A 20,420-nucleotide genomic window follows, 5' to 3' on the forward strand; every position below is an offset into this window, starting at 1 on the left:
TAAGGCAGAAGTCTGCGTCTGTTTTGCTGCTGGGCTTGATGCTAGGACCTGCGGCATGCTGGGTTCTGTTCTTCACTGAGCTACCCTACCTCTCTAGCCACTTGTAAGGTACTTGAAGAGTCAGAGTTTCAAGCAAGGAACTAGGCTGAGTGGGGAAGAGGGGCCCTGGTTGACTTCCTGCACTTCCTCCTTTCTCTTTGGTTATTCTATTATTACCATGTCAGCTCCCTGAAGGCTCCACAAAATAACAAACACACGCGTGCCTACCTCTGGCCCCACGGTATCTTCTTTTCACGCCATCCTTCTCCCTCTCCTCTGGAATGATTACTCCCTGCCTGTAGATCCCGACTCAGAGAGGCTGTTCTGGCTCCTCTGACAAAAACCAGCATTTTCAGGCTCCTTATTCTGCTTAATTTCTTCGCGGATGTCTCACTACTGGACATGCACAGCAGGGTTTTGGTTTGCTGTTTGCTGTGAGCACGAGCTCACATTCACAAAGACCTTACATGAACATGGAAGACAGGGGCACATCTGTCGAGCACAATGAAAGTCATCCAGAAAGAGCAGGATAACAGAGTCAAGAGGCTGAGCATGTGTACCCATGTACATGTGTTAGTCTGTGGGTTCCACAATGGCCACTCCCTAAGGTCTACATTAATTCTCGGGAAGGCCAGCGAGATGACTTGCTGCACAAGACTGAAGGCCTGCGTTCAATATCCAGAACTCATGTAAAAGCCAGAGGTTCAGGAATGTGAGCATGTGTAATCCTAACACTCCCACAGTGAAGACTGGCGGCCAATCAGCAAAGTGCGCCATGTTAGCACGTCTCACAGAGAACAGTACTGGTGGGCCAGCTGGTTAGTGTTGCAGGACATTTGATCACACTGTGAACCCCGAGATCGTGTTGTTTACTGGAAAACCTGTTTCTAGTTGTGGTGCGGCTCAGCCCTTAGTACACACCTTTACTCCCAGACAATGAAGGAAAAGTTAGTTCGAAGAAGGAAGCACCCATGTTTGTAAGTGATGTCTAATTGAGTGGCAAAGTATAAATTAGAAAGATTTGACAGAATAGGATATGCCCAACTTTCATGAGAAAAGAGAAGAAGGGAAATCCACTTAAAAGACCAGTGAAAAGAGAGAGAGAGAGAGACAGAGACAGAGACAGAGACACACAGAGAGAAGGCATTTTAATTGGGACAGTTGTAGAGACAGGTTATAGAGGAGAACCCACTAGATTTAGATGAAGACAGAATGAATCAGACAATGAGAAGGAACCAGAAGAGTAGAACAGCTTGCCAGAGTAAGTTTGAGGCCAAGCAGAGCAACTCAGGTGAAGCTGAGAGAAGCCAGATTGAATCAGTCTGCCATTCAGAGCTCAGAAAGAACAAGAGGTGAACACAGTCGGCAGCAAGTCTCAGAGGCTGAAAACATTCAAGTTCCACATAAGATTATGGAAACCTCCAGGTCTAGGCCTAGGAAAGCAGACTAAGGCTATAAGCCTATTACATCGGGAGAATAAAAGACTTTACAGGCTAGCACGGAATACACAGGGCTTCAGCAGAAACAAGAGAAACCCTCCTTAAAACGAGATGGAAGGAGAGAACTGACTCCCCAAAAGTAGTTCAGACATCTACCCACTTGTGAACACAGGTGTGTTGGTAAAAACAATTCCACCTCAAACCGTGTTTCCATGGACTGTAGTTATTTACAAAATTGTAAATAATCACAGCTATTGTAAAAAGTGCCACAAAATATACAAAAAAGAGAGGATGAGTCTGTGTGTGGTGGTATCTGCCTGAGAAACACAACAAGATCCTGTCTGAAGAAACAAAGTCTGGGGAGACTGCTCAGCAGCTGAGAGTGCTTGCTGTTCTTACAGAGGGCAGGGGTTCAATCCTTAGCACCCATACCCAGTGGCTCACAATTGCCTGTAATTCCAACTCCATGGATCACACTCTCTTTCTGGCTCCTACAGGTACTACATATATATGTACATGTGTGTGTATGTATGTATGTATGTATGTACACACATACACACACTCCTACATACAAGAGTGTATACACAGACACATAAATAAAAAATAAACATCCAGGTGATGGTGGCAAATGTCTTTATTTTTTTTTTCTTTTTTTTTTTCGAAGCTGGGGACAGAACCCAGGGCCTTGCGCTTGCTAGGCAATCGCTCTACCACTGAGCTAAATCCCCAACCCCGGCAAATGTCTTTAATCCCAGCACCCAGAGGCAGAGGCGGGTGGGTCTCTGAGTTCAAGGCTAGCCTGGTCTACAGAGTGAGTTCCAGGATGGCCAGGGTTACACAGAGAGACCCTATCTTAGAAAAACCAAAGCACACAAAAGAAAACAGAAACAAAGGGGCAAGAGGTAATGGGTGAACATAAGCTAACACCAGCTCCAGAGTTTTAATGCTGCACAATTAGATGAACAATTTGTCACGCACGCCTGTGCAAAGGAGACAGCAGGCGGGGTGAGAGGCTAAGTAAGGGCAGAGAATAGATCTCCATGGTGGAGCTCAGTGGTACAGTGTTTGTGTACAGGGCAAAGGGGTTCATTTGGACATGAGTACAAGAATGCACAGTGCAAATGGAAAGAAGTTTTATTGTTTGAGAACAAAACCAAGGAAGTAAATGTTTTGTCAGGTGGCTGAGGAGGGGAAGGCCTCAAGGACAGGTGGATCACTGAGTTTAACATCGGCTTAGGCTATAACAAACCCTGGGCCACTTAGGACTACAGAGAGAGACCACATCTCAATAAAAGGTCCTTAAATTAATTAATCCATGTATACAGAGTACACATGCCTGTACATGTGTTTATACAGGTGTGCTTGCCCATGCTGGTATAAGTGGAGGCCAAAGGTTAATATCTTTCCTTGATTGTTTTCACAGTTTTTTTTTTTTTAAGACAATGTCTTTTCAAAGAATTTTTTAGTATTTCATTATCATCATCACCAAGACAGGGTCCCACTGGCTAGCCTGGAATTAATTAATTAATTAATTTCACTATGTATGTATGCATGTATGTACGTACGCATGTATACATGTATTTGGGGTTCTCCCTGACTGTCCAGACAGTCATTCTATAGACCAGGCTGGCCTTAAACTTACAGAGATCCTCCTGCCTTTGCTTCCCAGTCACTGGGATTAAAAGTGTGCTCCACCACTGCCTGATGGAAGTCTATTTTTATTTTATGTGTGTATAGGTATTTTGTCTGCATGCATGCCTGTGTACTATGTGCATGCCCGGGGCCCAAAGCAATCAGAAGAGAGTGCTGGATCCCCAAGAACTGGAATTACAGATGGTGGTAAGCCACTATGTGAGTGTTGGGAACTGAATCCAGGTCCTCTGCAAGAGCAACAAGTGCTCTTAACTCCTGAGCCATTTCTCCAGCCTTGGAAATAGGGTCTTCCGGTGACATGAAGCTTGTGATTTCAGCTACAATAGCTGGCCAGTGGGCTCCAGGATCCATCTACCTCACTCCTTAGCACTGGGTTACAGGCAGATAATGCTGTGCCCAGGTTTTATGTGGGTTCTGAGGATCCACACTTAGGTCCTTATGCTTGCCCAGCAAGGACTTTGTCCACTGAGCCATCTCCCTGTCCCAGAGGCAATTCTTTTAAAATGACCTTGAAAGTTGAGCTGATACAATTAGCTTCTGTTGTTGGTTTGCTTGTTACTTTGTGGATCTTCTTTTTCCCAACTTTTTTTTAAACTTCTTTTTTTTTTTTTTTTTTTTTTGGTTCTTTTTTTCGGAGCTGGGGACCGAACCCAGGGCCTTGCGCTTCCTAGGTAAGCACTCTACCACTGAGCTAAATCCCCAGCCCCCTTTTTCCCAACTTTTATTCCCTCTGATTTCAGCCCCATCACTGGACAGGAGAGAAAGAAGGATGGGAGAAAGGGTGGGAGAGATCCTAAATCTAATTTCTTTCCTTTTGTATTTTCTTTGGGCACAACGACTAATAAGCCGAAGCCTACCCCCCTGAATGACTGACAGCCACAGACAATGTCTCTCAGGACCTAGCATTTATATACCCAGAGTTCCAAACGTCACACAGTCATAAACTATCTGCAGCTGGCAGAACCGAGCCTCTGATAGAGCCCTAGGCAGACCGTTGTCAGCTGGTGTGGACAGTCCAAGCAGCCCCACACCCCACACCTGGGAGTAAAATGAAAACACATTCTTGCAATAGTTCTGTGTTGTTTTTTTTTTTTTTTAAAGAAACCAAAACTCGGGGTTGGGGATTTAGCTCAGTGGTAGAGCGCTTGCCTAGCAAGCACAAGGCCCTGGGTTCTGTCCCCAGCTCCGAAAAAAAGAAAAAGAAAAGAAACCAAAACTCCAGAATTGTCACTACATTTCTCCCTTCGGTTTTAAGACATTAATTATGCTGGATATAGCAAGAAACTAAAAACAAAAGCATTTTCAGTGAAATAAGTGCTTTCTGGATCAGTGGCCAAGGTCTTCAGGAGACCTCTCCTGCCCAGTTCTAATTTTGATCAGTTTTTGATGTGTCCACAGCTTCTCATATCCTGTGGGACTATAAACAAACCCATGTCCCCATAGCAAAACTTTCACTGGCTTCCATTCTGATGTTAACGCATCCTTCTAGCATATAGGCTGATTTAATTCCGCAGTTTTCCCTAAAACTCAGTGTCTCTTGGTTGCTGCTGCTCATGAGTTTTGTTGCCAGGAAGCGGAAACCTGAGCCAGGCCCCCAGAGCAGTTTCCTGACAGTAAGAAATTACCTTGAAATCTCTTTTGTACTTCACTTGGTGGTCCATTGACCTGCACACCCCTGGAAGCCTAGGCCTTCTTTATGGTTTATATTTTAAGAACACCACTGCCTTTAAAGATGCCTTGTTCACAATTTGGATGCAAATGACATTTCCCACAACTGAAGCACTAGGCACTTTGATATCAGAGACCTCTAGCTATACCTATTATATTGACATGGTAGATGTTAGAAACAATATTGGTCCTACTCCTTATCCACTTGTCCATACGTGCTGCCCATGCCGGTAACGGCTTAATAATGTTTTTACATTCAGCATTCGAATTTTCAAACCCAAGGTCTCTATCAACACTTGCCTCGTAGCAGTGGCTAACCTTTGTTAAAATTCAGCAAAGGCTTTTCCAGAGCTTTGTATAATCTTTGTAAACGAGGTAGACTTTCTCCTGGGCGTCTCAACTTTGTCCCACACTCTTAAAGCTGCTCAGCAATTTTATGCTACAGTAACATCATCAATTTGAGTCTGTTCTTGTCTACCAGAACACCATCCCTCATCCAGCGACTGTGTCTTTAACTATATTCATTCCCCTCACTCTATTTCCCTCTTCAATACTCATGGTTTCTTCCTGCCACTGGGCTAGCCACTGCAGCTGCAGACTGGCCTCTTTTTTTTTTTTTTTTTTTTTTTTTTGGTTCTTTTTTCCGGAGCTGGGGACCGAACCCAGGGCCTTGTGCTTCCTAGGTAAGCGCTCTACCACTGAGCTAAATCCCCAGCCCCCAGACTGGTCTCTTATATCTGTTACTGATCCATTCCAGGCTTAGGGAATAATTCTAATTTGAGTCACCCAGTTATTTAGAATTGTTTCACACAAGGAGAGTGCATCCCTTATATAATCATGGCGTCTTTAAAATACCTTAGATCTGTCATTTCTATAAGACACCATAACCTTGATCCACCGTTAGCAGGCATATGTTGTACAACTGGAGAAGTTGGTGGTGATCTCATAACCCCAGGCTGCCTGTCCTTCCACTCTGGTGGCACAGTTGGTTCGAGATTAACCCTTTCTAAATGGGCTGTTTCATCAGACTGTCCTCCCACCTTTTCAGCTTTTCTCTGACCTGATCACCCTCAGGCACAGTTCTGTCCCGCTTTCTTCCTGCAGGAAACTCCTGATCTCTTGCTCATTTTCCAGGACTGAGCCTTTGTGTTCTCTTTCCCCAAGTGCTTCTACGTCCACCCGTAACCTCTCCAGTTATCTACACCAATTCTGTAACCTATTCATAAGCAAGAGAGCAGAGTGACCCCTTTTGTTTCCCATGTCAGCCATTTGTTTCTCAGGCCCCTCCATTTCCACCCACAATTTTCCCAACTGCTCAGCCATTTTTCCATCTTTGTTTGAAACAATATTCGAAGAAGAAACAGAAAAAAAAAACCCACAAAATTCCCCTCTGAGACCAAAGCAGGGATACCCAGTGGTAGCGGCCACGATGAATTTTTTTGTTGGCATCTTGAAAAAAAAAATCCATTCCTTTCCTCCCTGCTGTTTCCTCTATGGCATATGAAATCACGATTCCCAGTTTTCCTTTATTCAAGACCCATGTTTGAGTGCCACTTGTTGCTTTGTGGGTTCTTCTTTTTCCCACTCTTTATCCCCCTAGCTTTACCCCCAATCACTAGATAGGAGAGAAAGGACAGAAGGAGGAGATGGGGGGGGTCCCCTCGATTTAATTTATTTCCTTTAATTTCTTCCTTGAGCATGACTACTAACAAGCTGTAAACACCCTTGCCCCAGTGACTAACTGGCCCTAGCATTTATAAACCTCTGACATTTCCCCAGAATCCCAAACATCACACAGTTTTAGAAACTATCTGCAGCTGGCAAAACCGTGCCTCTGACAGTGCATGAGGCAAATGGTACTCATCTGCAGACAGTAGTATGAAGTAGGGTACGAGGGTAGTACATTCTTACACCTGGGATCAAAATGAAAGCACATTCTTATACTATTTCTATGTTTTTTTAAGAAGCCAAAATTTCCAAAGAATTAAAAATGTCGCTACAAAAGGGTTTTATGTAGCCCAGGATAGCTTCTCAATTTGGCTATGGCATATGAACTTCTTATCCTGCCTCCACCTCCCAAGTGTGCACACCACTCCTTGTTTACAATTTAGCTCCTAACGGCTGAGTTCACACACTACCTAAGGTAGTTACTTTTGCATCACTGTGGCAAACTATCTGTCAGAAACAAGTAAGGGAAAGTTATGGTGGCTGTGGTTTGAGGAGATACAGTCCATCCTGGCTAGGGTAGGTCAGTGGAACACCAAGACCAAGACTTCTTATAGAAGAATGAACTTATTTGGGCTTACAGTCGCAGAGGGCTACTGTCCATGATGACAAACGGAACAAAGGCATAGCGGCAGGGGCAGGAGGCTGAGGCTCACATCTGAATCACAAGCAGGAAGCACAGAGAGGAAACTGAGAATGGTTCAAGTCATTAGACCCAAAGCCCACCTCCAGTGACATACTTCTCCTAGCAAGAGCACGCCTCATAAGTCTCCCCAACAGCACCACTGACTGGAGCCAGAGATGTACGCGCTGGGGATGATGGAGGATGTTCCTCACCCAAACACCATGCTATGTCCACTGTCAAGAAGCAAAAAGCTGATGCTGGCTTCCTCCTGTTACCTTTTCATTCAGTCCAAGATCCCAGCCCAGACACACAGGGCGCCATGCACATGCAGGGCGGGCTTCCTTCGTCATCTAAACTTTTCTGAAAATTCCCTCAAAAACACATCCTGGGTGTATTTCCTGGATGATCCCAAGTCTGGTTCTGGTCAAGCTGATAATGAAGGATGACAAGCCCACCAAAAGATCACACACACACACACACACACACACACACACACACACACACACACACACAATATAGGAAAGATTACTTCTCAATATGGAATAGTTTTGATCATTGTGTTTGGATCCAGAGGCAAATTTGGTTTTAGTTAAATATTGACCCTGAGTTTGAACTGAGCTTGGTCTACATAGTGAGGTCCTAGTTAAAAACAAAAAACAAAAAAACAAGAGAGATAAGGGGGGGGGGAGGATGTAGGGATGCTTATATGCACTGTGTCACAATGAGATTTGTCTCTGTCCTTCGTTGCCTGCCTAAGGCACCTTCTGATTGGCCAAGATAAAAAGCCTATGGCCTATAGCAAAGGGGGTGGAGGTGGGGCTGGGGCTCTGGGAAAGTCAAGCTGGGGAACATTGGCCACAGAGATAAGGAAGGAGTCAGACCTACGGAACTGAGGAGAGGTAACCAGCCATGCAGCAGAACTTAGATTAGTAAAAATGGGATAATAGAATTACGAGCTAGCTGGGAACACACCTAGCTTAATGCCTGGGCATTAATTCATAAATAAATAAGCCTCTATGTCATTATTCTGGAACTGAGGTGGACACAGTAAAAGCCCAAATGGTTACAAATGGTGTCTGATATAAGGGTTCATAAAATCCAAGCTTAGAGGCGGAGAAAAAGCCCTGGGTGGAGAACAAACAAAAGAGAGCAATTTCTTAGCTGGAGTGGTGGTCCTTTAAGAGAGAGTGAACCAGAGCCTTAGAGCACTTTCCAGGTGTGGGAGAGTGACTGGGCAGTATCCAGCTCAGTCCCTCAGCCCACACATGGCAAGCCTGCAGCTGTCCAGAGCCAGGACAGAGGAGTGGCTGATGTCAGCCTTCGACACTAGCTACTAGGCATGGAGAGCTCCCACGGAGCAATGAGGCTTGGGTGATACACTACACTGTGAGCTTAGAGCCAGGTAGCATGCTGGGGCCTGTGGTCACGGTCCCAGAGTGGGCAGAGGTCAGAGGGCAGGGCCTGTGGGCCCGGAGCTGCCAGTGGGTGCCTGAGGGTGAGACCTATACCTTACAGACACTTGGCAGGAAAGAGAAGTCAGCTCAAGACTCATGGCACCAGAGCCACCCCTTCCACTTCTTCCCTGTGAGCAAAGGGCTGCAGTTTGTACAAGCTGAACAGCTCAATGTAGACAACAACCATAACAATCCAATCCCAGACATGAGCCTCTGACCAGGTAAAAACCTTTGAATTCTGCTAAAATGCTAAAGAAAGAAAGAAAGAAAGAAAGAAAGAAAGAAAGAAAGAAAGAAAGAAAGAAACTGAATATAGAAAGTCATAGGGAAAAATAGTAAACAAAGTCTATGAAGGAAGGAGAGAGTTAAAGAAAGAAAAATGGAGAAAAATGCAATGACAGATCCTGTATAACTTTGCTTCACTTATCAGCTTACAAATAGTTATATTTTTAATAATGATCAAATGTTATATATTCCTTTTAAGAGAGTTCATAATAAAGCAGACTTAGATAATAAAGGACTGACAAAAAAAATCCTTGCTAAATTACAAACAATACAACAAAATTTAGGCAATCCTTTCAATCATGAAATTTCAGAGGAATTCAGTCTACAGCCTATGGCGCCATCTTGTGCACTATTGCAAAATGGCAACCCATAGAGATGTAATATTCTGAATTAAGAGTACAGATTGTTTAATGATAATGTTAATTGATAATAATGTTAATTCTTAGAGCAATGTCATATAATAGTGCATGTGTTTCATTCTGTACGGTTTGGAGAATTAAGGAATGTGCATGTGTTAATACATCACAACTGATTCCTAGTCAGGATTGCAATGGGCTTCTGTCATGAGTCTTGAGAAGGCTGATTCTGAGATTGCACATTTTTAAAAGATGATGGCTATCTTGGAAATACTTTTATAGACTGAAGCTGATGATGCTTTGATATGAGTATACATTAAAATATAACAATTTTTATACACTATGGCATAGAAAATGTTACAAATATGTCTTGCAAACCTATAGGGTCAAACACTTATAAAAGGATTTAACTACACTTTAAAGGAAAAGCTCATATGATTGGACATATGTGATCTCCAAGAGATAGACTAAATGATGCTTTGTTGACTTTGAACTTTAAGTGTCAATGAGACAGAGAGCACAAATTGCTGAAAAACACTGCATTTTAGAAAGGACAGCTGACTTAGATCTATCCATCCATCCATCCATCCATCCACCCACCCACCTATCATCTCCTTATCTATCTAGCTATCATCTATCTATCAATCAATCTCTATTATATGTATGTATGTATGTATGTATGTATGCATGCATGCATGTATGTATAATAACGTGCAGAATGGAAGGCAGGAAAGATGTTTTGCTGGGGGGAGAGGTTTGCCTTTGTTACACAGGAAATAAAAAGCTTTAATTCTTTCAAAATCAGTAAAGATTAGGTTCGACTGGGGAGACCTGAAAATCTCAGCGGCAGACATGAAGGAAGAAACCAGACTACAAACCATGAAAAGTACATGCTGACCTCTCCATGTGGAACAGCTCTGAGACTGGCTCTTCAGCTTGTGGCGTGGATGAAAATCTGTAGTACAGTTTGGGTACAGTCCAAACAGACTTATACAGTTTAATGCCCTTTTCCTGCTGAACACAGAGACTCGCCGTTAGCTGGATTATGCCTACCGCACATTGCATACATGTGCTACTGCAGAAATGTATATTACCTTGGAAAGTTTATGTTTACGGAGCGAAAGGATCAGACCCAAAGAAGACGAGACAAGTGGCCTAGGTGATTCAACCACATAGACCGCCTCATATACTGTTTCCTTAAAACCTGATCCAGAACAACTTGCTAAGGACATCCCGCCTCAGTCTTCCATTAAGTCCTGTTCTGTCCCATCACAGAGAGACTGGGCAGGATACAGCCAGCTTTCTTGATCAGTTAAAGTAAAAAGTCTATGGCCTATAGCAAAAGGGAGAGAGACAGTAACTCTGGGAAAGAGTGTGGTGTGGGAACCCTGGCCATGAGATGCAGAGGAAGTCGGACCTATGAAACTGAGGAGAGGTAGTCAGCCATGTGGCAGAACTTAGATTAGGATAACTGAGTCACGAGTTAGTTGGGAACAAGCCGAGCTTAAGGCCTAGGCATTAATTCATAAATAAATTAAGCCTCTGTGTCATTATTCGGGAACTGAGGTGGATATAGAAACGGCCCAGCTGGCTACAGAGAGAAGAGAAAGGGATCACGCAGTCGTTTAGAGGGCATTGCTGTCTAATCCTCTGACAATATGAGTTCTGTCCCTGGGGCTCTAGAAGGTAGAGAGGGAGAAGTAACTCCCACGTGCTGTTCTCTGACCTCTACATGTTCTCACTCCAATTTTAAATTTTTAGATAAAATATGTATATTACAGTATATAGATACAGCTGAGCATGTGGCTCATGCTAACAGTCTCTGCACTCATGAAGCCAAGGAAGGAGACTGTCAAGGCCAACCTAGGCTACATAGTGCACTCTAGGTTAGCCCAAGCTACAGAATCAGACCTCATCTCAAAAACAAAGTAAAGCAAACCAAAGCCCAAAAAAGCACTTTATTTGGAGTGTGTATGCGTAGGTGCAAGAGCGGTGTGTGTGCGCGGACCTGTGTGCACACTGGGTGTGGACGAACAGGGCAGTCTCTGGGTCATTCCTCGGCACTGTCCATCCACTTCACTGGCTTGGAACTTGCCAGTTCAACACATGTATGTGATAACTGCAGAATATATGATGACCGACTGGTGAAGCCCAGATATGCACCCGTCTCTGCACCACCACGCCCAAACTTAGGTTCTGGGAAGCAAATCTGCCCTCAGCTTACAAGTCTAGCACTTTACCAGCTAAGCATCCTCGAGTTCAAGTGAGACAGAGAGGGAATTCGGTACCTTTCATTAACAACTTGGAAATATTCAGCTTTGTGCTGTAATCGAGCTATGAGACTTTACTATCAAAGTTGAGAATTTTAATAAAGCCATCTGTCTTTACTGTGGTTCTTCATATAGCACTGGAGACAGAAACCAGGGCCTCCCTTACACAGAGTGCATGTCCCACAGCTGAACTCCATCCCGAGCCCCTCAGCCATACCATTCAGTAGGAGACGCTTCCAATTCCTAGACTCTGTATGTGGAGTCACAGAGTAACTGTAACTGAACCCTACAAAACCTTCAGCTTCACAAGGTCCATTAACACTGTGCTTGCTTCAGACTTCCCTTTGTCAACAGTTCTATTAGCGCGCACACACACACGTGCTTAAGTGTATTGTGCAAAGCAGCTTTTCAAGCTATGCGTAGTCACAGCTGAAGCTGTTGCCTAAACCCAAATCCTTCCTAGGTTTCCCAGCTCATAGCTCACACACATTTGATTCATTCACTTTGTTCTCGAGTGGAAGAAATGATGCAGTCTGCTGTTTGGGTATTCTCTCTACGGTCTTGCTGGCACATACGCTAACCGCAAGGAAGCTGGATGGTTCTATGTCAGAGGTGAGAGTAGACAACAAGTTGAAAATAAGAAGGTGGGGACCATGCTTGTAATTTAGGGGAGTCTGGGAACGTACTTTAGAAAAACAATGTGGTTTCATTCATCAAGCTTGAACCAGGTGGAGCAAAGAGCAAACAAAGGAACCTCACGCACACAACAATAAAGGAACTGTCTACAGTGAGGAGCATCCCCAAACATGGGCTTCTGACATTCATTCACCCAGCCAAGCTCCAGAAGCGTCAGGGAACCCCATGGATGCCTCTCTATTGGTAACAGGTTTTCCAAGCTTCTGTGCCTCCAGCTTCCCATAATGTCAGACGCCGGGCAGCATTAAGTACATAGTCTCTCACATCTGCTCAGTCGGTGTCCAAACGTTAATGGTCCCATCCAAAATGTAATTCAAACGAGAAAGAGATCAAAGTCCCTTTTTCCCTTCCTCTCTCCCTTTCCTTGTTGTTTTGAGACAGTCTCACCTTGTAGCTAAGACTAGCCTGGAATTTACTAGGTAACCTAGGCTGATCTTAAATTTGTGTCAGTCCTCCAGTTTCAGCCTCCCATGTTTTGGAATTACAGGCAAGAACCACCACCCTGGGCAAAAGTCAGATTTTGCTGAATATCAAGTTATTGTCACAAGTGCTTTGCTCCTCAAGGAGTGTATTCTTCCTCTCTAACTACTCTAAAGACCAGGCTAAAATCGAACACTACTTTAAAAAGTTGGGAAAGGAAGGGAAAGGAAGGGAAAGGAAGGGAAAGGAAGGGAAAGGAAGGGAAAGGAAGGGAAGGGAAGGGAAGGGAAGGGAAGGGAAGGGAAGGGAAGGGAAGGGAAGGGAAGGGAAGGTCCTCGATAAACTAATCAATGAATGTTCAGAAGTTTAAGTTTTCTTATACAATGTCGTTTCAGAGTGAAAGAGATTTCAAACTGTTTGTCTCCAGCTGGGCGTGGCAGCTCATGCTACAATCTCAGTGCTCTGAGCAAGGCTGAGGCTGTAGCTGGCCTGGCTACAAAGTGAGTTTCCTCCAGCCTGAACTACAGAGCAAAACTCTGTCTCAAAGCTACCCTCACCTCCAACCTCTACCAAAAAGAAAAAAAGAAAAAGAAAAGAAAAAGAAAAAGAAAAAGAAAAAGAAAAGAAAGGAAGGGAAGGGAAGGGAAGGGAAGGGAAGGGAAGGGGAGGGGAGGGGAGGGAAGGGGAGGGAAGGGGAGGGAAGGGGAGGGAAAGGAAGGGAAGGGAAGGGAAGGGAAGGGGAGGGGAGGGAAGGGAAGGGAAGGAAAGGGGAGGGGAGGGAAGGGAAGGGGAGGGAAGGGAAGGGGAGGGAAGGGAAGGGAAGGGAAGGGGAGGGAGGGAAGGGAAGGGAAGGGAGGGAAGGGAAGGGGAGGGAAGGGAAGGGAAGGGGAGGGGAGGGAAGGGGAGGGAAGGGAAGGGAAGGGGAGGGGAGGGGAGGGAAGGGAAGGGAAGGGAAGGGAAGGAAAGGGGAGGGAAGGGGAGGGGAGGGGAGGGAAGGGAAGGAAGAAATTACATCTAGAAATCAGCCAAAAAGTCTTTGTTTTCCTCTCTGCTGCAGCAGGTCTGTGGTGTTGAATTTAGACACACTAACCTCACTGCCTTCCAGGCTCAGAAGTGATACTAAAGGTGGTTTGGTTTTATCCTGCTCTGTCTGCTTCATGCCATCCACAGCGCAGGTAAGTAATCTGACAGAGAGCATAAAGCATCACTTCCACCCATACAAAAATAGCTATGTTGGATCTCAGCTAATACAGTTTTGTGCCTTGGATAAATCTCTTAATAGCTCTAAGCGCCAGGCTTTTTGCTCTACAAAATAAATGGCTTAAGTAGAGACCTCTATGGCTTCCTTTTAGCATGGTTATTCTAGCTCTATAATTACCCTGTATAATACACTATACCATACATAACAAAAACGGCGTGCACCAGCAAGTTCTGACTTCACTTCCTTCTCCACCCACTCTTCTATTACTAACGGGGTACGATTTTAGACTCACATGTGCAGCCCTTCAAGCCCCAGCTTCAGGGGAGATTCTGTCCCTGGATCTAGTGGACCAAAAGAAAGCTTTCTAATACTCTGTCCATTTCCTTCTGGAGGCTAAACTTTCTAGTTTTGCAGGGACAGGAGAGATGGCTGTCAGGTCAATGTTTGCCACACAAACCCCTGGAATTTGAGATCAACTCTTGGAATCCACAAAAAGGTGGCAGAATCGAACCCCTAAAGTTGTACTCTGACCTCCAGACATGCGTCATGGCAAAGTGTACACCCCACACCCACACATCACGAAGGCACACAGCCTCCCCCACCCAAGCTTACGGGTCTGTGAATACCAAATATGCAGGGATGCTGACAGTCTCAGAAGACAGGGAGTATGTGAGTTGAGGGGAAAATAGGAAAACAAACAAACAAACAAACAAAAAAAAAAACAACCCTGTGGCTTGAAATCTCAGGAGAAAGGATGCAACCTGCATCTGGGAGGTTGGACCTCTGCCCAGTTGGCTGGACCCAGCTGAACCTGATGCTCACTGCCCAGACCTTGGAACTCTGTCAGAGGAGGCATGGAGATGAGATGGGGAGAGAAGCTAAGACCCTCCAAGGACACGAGCTGCTCTGTCCAGACCTCAGTCACATCCCACAGGGACTATCCTCCTCATCATTAAGAGAAAGGGACTTGCCAAAGAGAAGAACCACCGGTCTTTGTTTTGTATCTAATAAGTTCATATTCAAAATGAAACAAGAACTGCAGGCAGAGGCCAGCCTGGTCTACAGACCTAGAAAGGACAGCAAAGGCTACACAGAGAAACCTGTCTCAGAAACAAACAAACAAACAAGAAGTTCAAGTGATTACAAATAAAAAAGCGGGTTTTAAATTCTATTTTTAATTAACTAATTAATTTAGAGGCAGGGTCTCTCTATTTAGCTGTGGCCTGGAACTCACGGAGATCCACCTGCCTCTGCCTCCAGAGTGCTGGGATTAAAGGTGTGTGCCACTACGCCTGGGTAAAATGTGATTAAAAAGACAAAAAACAAAACAAAAACTAATACATTATTCTATTCTTTTCTGTCACACTTCTACTTAATTATGCAACAGGCTCCCATGGAATTTAAGTTTAAATATTTCCAAAAGGAAAATGAAATGTAGGTTCAAGCGTCGGTAGTGAACTCTGAGGGTGTGAGAAGACCACCCATGTTCACCCTCAGTCTTCCTCAGGATGAGAGGAGAGAGCTTGTGAGCAAGAGTCGGCACAGCTGAACTGAGGTAGCTCAAATCACAGTCACAAAGGAGACACTGAAGTAAGGTCAGACGGTTAGTAACAGAAAACTCAACACTAGACGGTAGAAACTACAAGTCTAACCCTACTTTTGCCTAATTCAGCCTGTAACCTCGAACAAGACTTTCTGGGCTTTGGTCTCAACTGTTCTATGCAAGCTATTGAGGTAGAGCAGCGGATTGCAGACTCTTTCAAGGCAAGGGGCACAAATAAACTAAGGTAAATTCGAAACTGCACACCAAAACCAAGTGTCGTGGGGCACCGTCATCAGTTCAAGGTTATGCTCAGCCACATAGCAAATGCAAGCCAAACTCAGCATTCCTGAGACCCTGCCTCAAGAAACGAACACAAATAGCTGGGCATAGTGGGACAGACCTTTAGTCACAGCACTTGGCAGGCAGAGGCAGGCTAACCTTTACAAGTTTGAGGGCAGCCTGGTCTACATAGTGAGTTCCGGGACAGCCAGAGCTACGTAGTAACTGTTTTGAAAAAAAAAAAAAAAAAAAAAAAAAAAACAGGGGCTGGGGATTTAGCTCAGTGGTAGAGCGCTTACCTAGGAAGCGCAAGGCCCTGGGTTCGGTCCCCAGCTCCGAAAAAAAGAACCAAAAAAAAAAAAAAAGAAAAGAAAAACAAAACAAAACAAAAAAACAAAACAAAAACAAAAAAAAAAACTCCACAAACAAAAGAAAACAAAACCCTGCAAATGGAACACATACATTCATTTACACTTTGTCTTAGCTAGGGTTCCATTGCTATGAAGAAACACCGTGACCAAAGCAACTCTTATAAAGAACATCATTTACGTGGGGCTGGCTTACAGGTTCAGAGGTTCAGTCCATTATCATCAAGGTGAGAAGCACGGAGGCTTCAAGGCAGGCATGGCACAGGAGGAGGTAAGAGTTCTACATCTTATTCCAAAGGCAGCCAGGAGAAGACTCGTACCTCAGGCAGCTAAGAGGAAGCTCTTAAAGCCCACCCGTACAGTGACACACTTCCTCCAAAAAGGTCACACTTACTCCAACAAGGCCACACCTCCAAATAGCGCCACTCCCTGGGCCAAGCACATTCAAACCGCCACATACTTTCTTTGGAAACATCGTTAAATTACTATTAATGTCAGATTCGATGGCATGCACCTATAGTCCTAGCTATTTGGGAAACAGAGGCAAGAAGATCACTTGAGTACAAAAGGTGCTTGACACATTAAGATCTTATCTCTTTAACTATTATTATTAAAGGCTTGAGAGACGGCTCAGTGGTTAAGAGCACTGGCTGCTCTTCCAGAGGACTCAGGTTCAATTCCCAGCACCCACACAACAGCTCACAACCATCAGTTATTCTACTTCTGAGGGATCCAATGTCCTTGTTAGCCTCCAAGGGAACCAGGCACACAAGTGGTGTACATATATACATGCATGCAGGCAAAAACATTCGTATACACAAAAACAAACAAATATAGCTGGGTGGTGTTGGTGGCACACGTCTTCAATCCCAGTACTCAGGAGAGAGAGGCAGGTAGGTCTCTGAGTTCAAGACCAGTCTGGTCTACAAATGGAGTTCCAGAAAAAACAGAACTATACAGAGAAACCCTGTCTCAGAAAAAAATAAACAAACAAACAAACAATAAAACACAAATACCTACTATTCACGAAGCATTTATTACATAAAGTATGACGTTTATTAGCTAATTGAATCCTTAGCAGTCAGGTAGGTAATGATGTCCACTCACAGAGGAATAAACTGACTCACTAGCATTTAAGGAATTTAAGGTTTGTCAGCTATGAAGTGGCAGAGGCAGGATTCAGATCCAGGCAGAGCCTGTACCACACCACCTCTTAGATCATAAGAACAGCAAAGTTCCCAGGGAAAACACAGCACCGATTACAAATGCCAGCCGATGAATACAAGACGGAAAGCAGACAAGTCTGACTTAGGTGGAGAATTCTAAGCACCCCGGAGGCCCAGCACCTGCAGAAGAAACTCCAACTCAAGCACTAGGAACACTCGCCTCCCCTGTATGTGTGTCATGAGGAGGGGCCCGGAACAGGCAGTACTGGTCCTCTCTAACCAGGCAAGCAACTGCTCTGTCATGGCCCTAACGAAAAACAGGTGGTTTGCACTCTGAGCAAGATGAACTCCTTGACTCCAGACTTGGGTAACTAGGGCATTGCTGAATACAGAGAGGATTCATCAATTCTAAATCCGTCCTGAGAGGACGAGTGCTTTATTTTATAGCCACGGTTCTCACAACGTGGTCCTAGATGAAGACGGCGTCACTGGTGAACTCGACGGGGCTCATGCCAGACCTATGAATCAGAAATCCCAGGGTGAGCAGCGCTAATGAACGAGGCCACCAGGTGACTCTCATAGTTGCTGGAGTTTGAAAACAACTACCCTGAAAGGGGGGGCAACTGGGTACTGAACCACCATATGCCAAGAACCTCTAACCAGTTCCGTAGAGCCTGCTTATTTGAAAAACAGTCTGGACTCAGGGGAAGTTGGAAGAAAGAGTAAAGTATGAGAAACCAAGGCAGATTTTGCAGATTAGCTCTTGTGAGTAGTAACTGTAGTGATGTGCTGGGCCTTTCTATGGCTCCTCTCACCAGAGTTCTCCCGAGGCTTTGTAGAAGCGGGTTTGAGAACCAGTGAAATAAACGTTATCTGTAGTCCTGTCTAGCTCTAGCCTACGCTGTGACCCTGACCTGACCTGACACTAGCAAAGTAACTGAGACTTGCCCTCTCGGTTGGAATGATGTTTGAGTGATAGAATTGTTCCTGTGCCTGAAACGGAAAATGTTTTCATTGGAAGAAAAAAATCATACAAGCAATTTCTGCCGTAGGTTTGGTTAAACTCAGCATTTATGTTGAATGCAGAGGCAAACTGTAGTGCTTTACTGGATAGTTTTTTTCACTGGCTCACCTTTAAAACCTGGATTTTTTTTTTAATTTTTTTTCTTTATCTGTGTCTGTCTATGTATTTTTGTGTGTGCACGCAGGTGCCACAGCACACATATGGAGGGCAGAGGGCAATTTTCAGGAGTTGGTTCTCGCCTCCCACTACGAGGGTCTCAGGAATTGAACTCAGGCCATCAGGCTTGGCAGCAAGCACCTTTGTCCACTCAGATATCACAGGTGCACAGCCTAAATCCTAATCCAAACCTTTCTTATTACTGCCTTTCACTGGTCTCTACTCATCCCAAATGCCAGTGCCACAATTAAACCATTCTGCTTCCAAATCTCTACTGGCCTTGCTGTCTTCTGCATCCTTTAATCCAGCTTATTTTTCTTAATCCTCTTGGTTTCCCTGTCTCATCTGAGAAGATCTGTCACTTCTCAGACCATTTCACTACTCTAATAGACAACCATTTCTTTCAGGACTGATGAAAAAGTTAACAGAGGTGTTATACAAAGGATACCAACTATCTAATCCTCACCCATAGCGAGATTTGAGAATCATCTTTAAACTGAGTGGTGGTGGTGGTGGCACACGCCCTGACTCGAAAAGCCAAAAACAAACAAAAAACAAAGACAACTTTATTTTCCCATTTCGAAATGTAAGTTTAGAGAGATTAAGTAATGGGCCCAAGGTTACAGCTAGTATGTTCTGTCCAAAGCCACTCTCAGGTTGTTTCACTTTCTAAAGGGCCAAACTATTAACCATCCTACCCCTTTTAAGAGTCAGGGTTTCTCTGTGTAGACCCGGCTGTCCTGGAACTCACTCTGTAGACCAGGCCACCCACGAGATCCACCTGCCTCTGACTCCCGAATGCTCTGATTAAGAGTGCTCTGATTAAAAGCGTGAGCCACCAGTGCCCTGTAACCACCCTACTCCTACCAGTCTGACTCGAACAATGTGGAGAAGCAATGCTTCCCTTAACTGAGCAGAAAATAAAGTCGAAAAGGTGTCTGTGTCTTTCTGTTGTTTTGAAACAGGAAGAGGGAGTGTCACGCACAGACAGTAAGAGCCTTCCAGGCAAGGTCCAACAGGAAAAACCATAGGCAAGCAGCATCTCCCCACCTGGAGGGATCCACCTGGCTCAGCAGTGCACCCAAGGGGCAGCCCAGTATGATTCAAAACACAGAGGGGGACCGGCCCTTGACACCAGACCAGAATGCTGGACGGGAACAGGTGGCGAATATATCCCTCTCCCCAAACGGTCCTTCAGCTTGGCCTCCAGGACCTTTTAAGGTGGCGACCGTAGATTGTTTTCCAGCACAAAGCAGAGTAGCCCACATCAAAAGATTTCCAGATCAGATTCTAAAAGCGCCAAGGGCAAGAAATGACTCCTGAAGAGGAGGCTTAGCATTTACAACGGCACAGCCAACTTCAAGGAGCCCAAAGAAATGACTATGACAAGATAGGATGTTTTAGTGGTACCCATCGGAATGTGGAGTCAGCCACCGCCCCTTCCTCCGTGGACTGGCTGTAAGAACGTTTTCTCTTGTCTGTATGACAGAAAAGGAGGCGGATACCCCATGTCTCTTGCTCTTAGGGCGTCAGAGGCACACCTCTCAATCTTTCCTTCCAATGGCTGAACGGCTGTCCTCTTTACTCTCCCAACTTGGCCTCAATCCCCACTGCGCTTGGCACCGCTCTCAACTACTCTGTTCCCCTCTAACCTTTCTCCACCCACAGTCGGCTGGACCACTCTTCCCCTGTCCACCACCCTTTTCTTCCCGCTCAGTCCCTTTCCCCCTCAGCCTGCCACCGCCCAGACCATGGTACCTTGAGCGTCACGTCGCATAGCTTGCCCTGCCGCCGGATCTCCTCCATGACGCCGTAGCCGCGACTAGGCAACTCCGACACGGAGAAATGCACCAAGTCTTCCAGCTCCTCCGCGCCGTCCTCCACCATCTTCACCGGCCGCCGCAACTGCGCAGGCCTGGCCGGCAGGCTTCACACTAACCAGGGCGGGGCAAGGGAGCACGCTGACGGCAGTCCGGAACGCGAAGCCAGAATCTCACTGGCCTGTGCAGCCACCGTACTCACAAAGTCCTCTACACCGGAAGTCTCGCTGCCC

At 45.2% G+C, this 20,420-nt stretch overlaps 1 protein-coding gene across 6 annotated transcripts in view; it reads right to left on the minus strand.

The window, feature by feature from the left end:
* The window catches only part of Klhl18 (kelch-like family member 18), a 58,770-nt gene extending 38,363 nt beyond the window's left edge, over positions 1–20,407 (minus strand). For 3 of the 6 annotated variants that reach the window (XR_005488466.2, XM_039082647.2, XM_039082646.2), the window contains exon 1: positions 20,126–20,407. Coding sequence is in view for 4 of the 6 variants with exons in the window: in XM_039082647.2 (XP_038938575.1) it covers positions 20,126–20,254 (129 nt within the window). In the remaining 2 variants the exon portion in view is untranslated. The remainder of the gene's footprint in view (positions 1–20,125) is intronic. The other 3 variants (NM_001399324.1, NM_001399325.1, XM_063265631.1) reach the window with 2 other exon arrangements.
* Between the last annotated feature and the right edge of the window lie 13 nt (positions 20,408–20,420).

The sequence above is a fragment of the Rattus norvegicus genome, chromosome 8, assembly GCF_036323735.1.
Source record: "Rattus norvegicus strain BN/NHsdMcwi chromosome 8, GRCr8, whole genome shotgun sequence".
In the NCBI taxonomy this organism is placed as follows: Eukaryota; Metazoa; Chordata; class Mammalia; order Rodentia; family Muridae; genus Rattus; species Rattus norvegicus.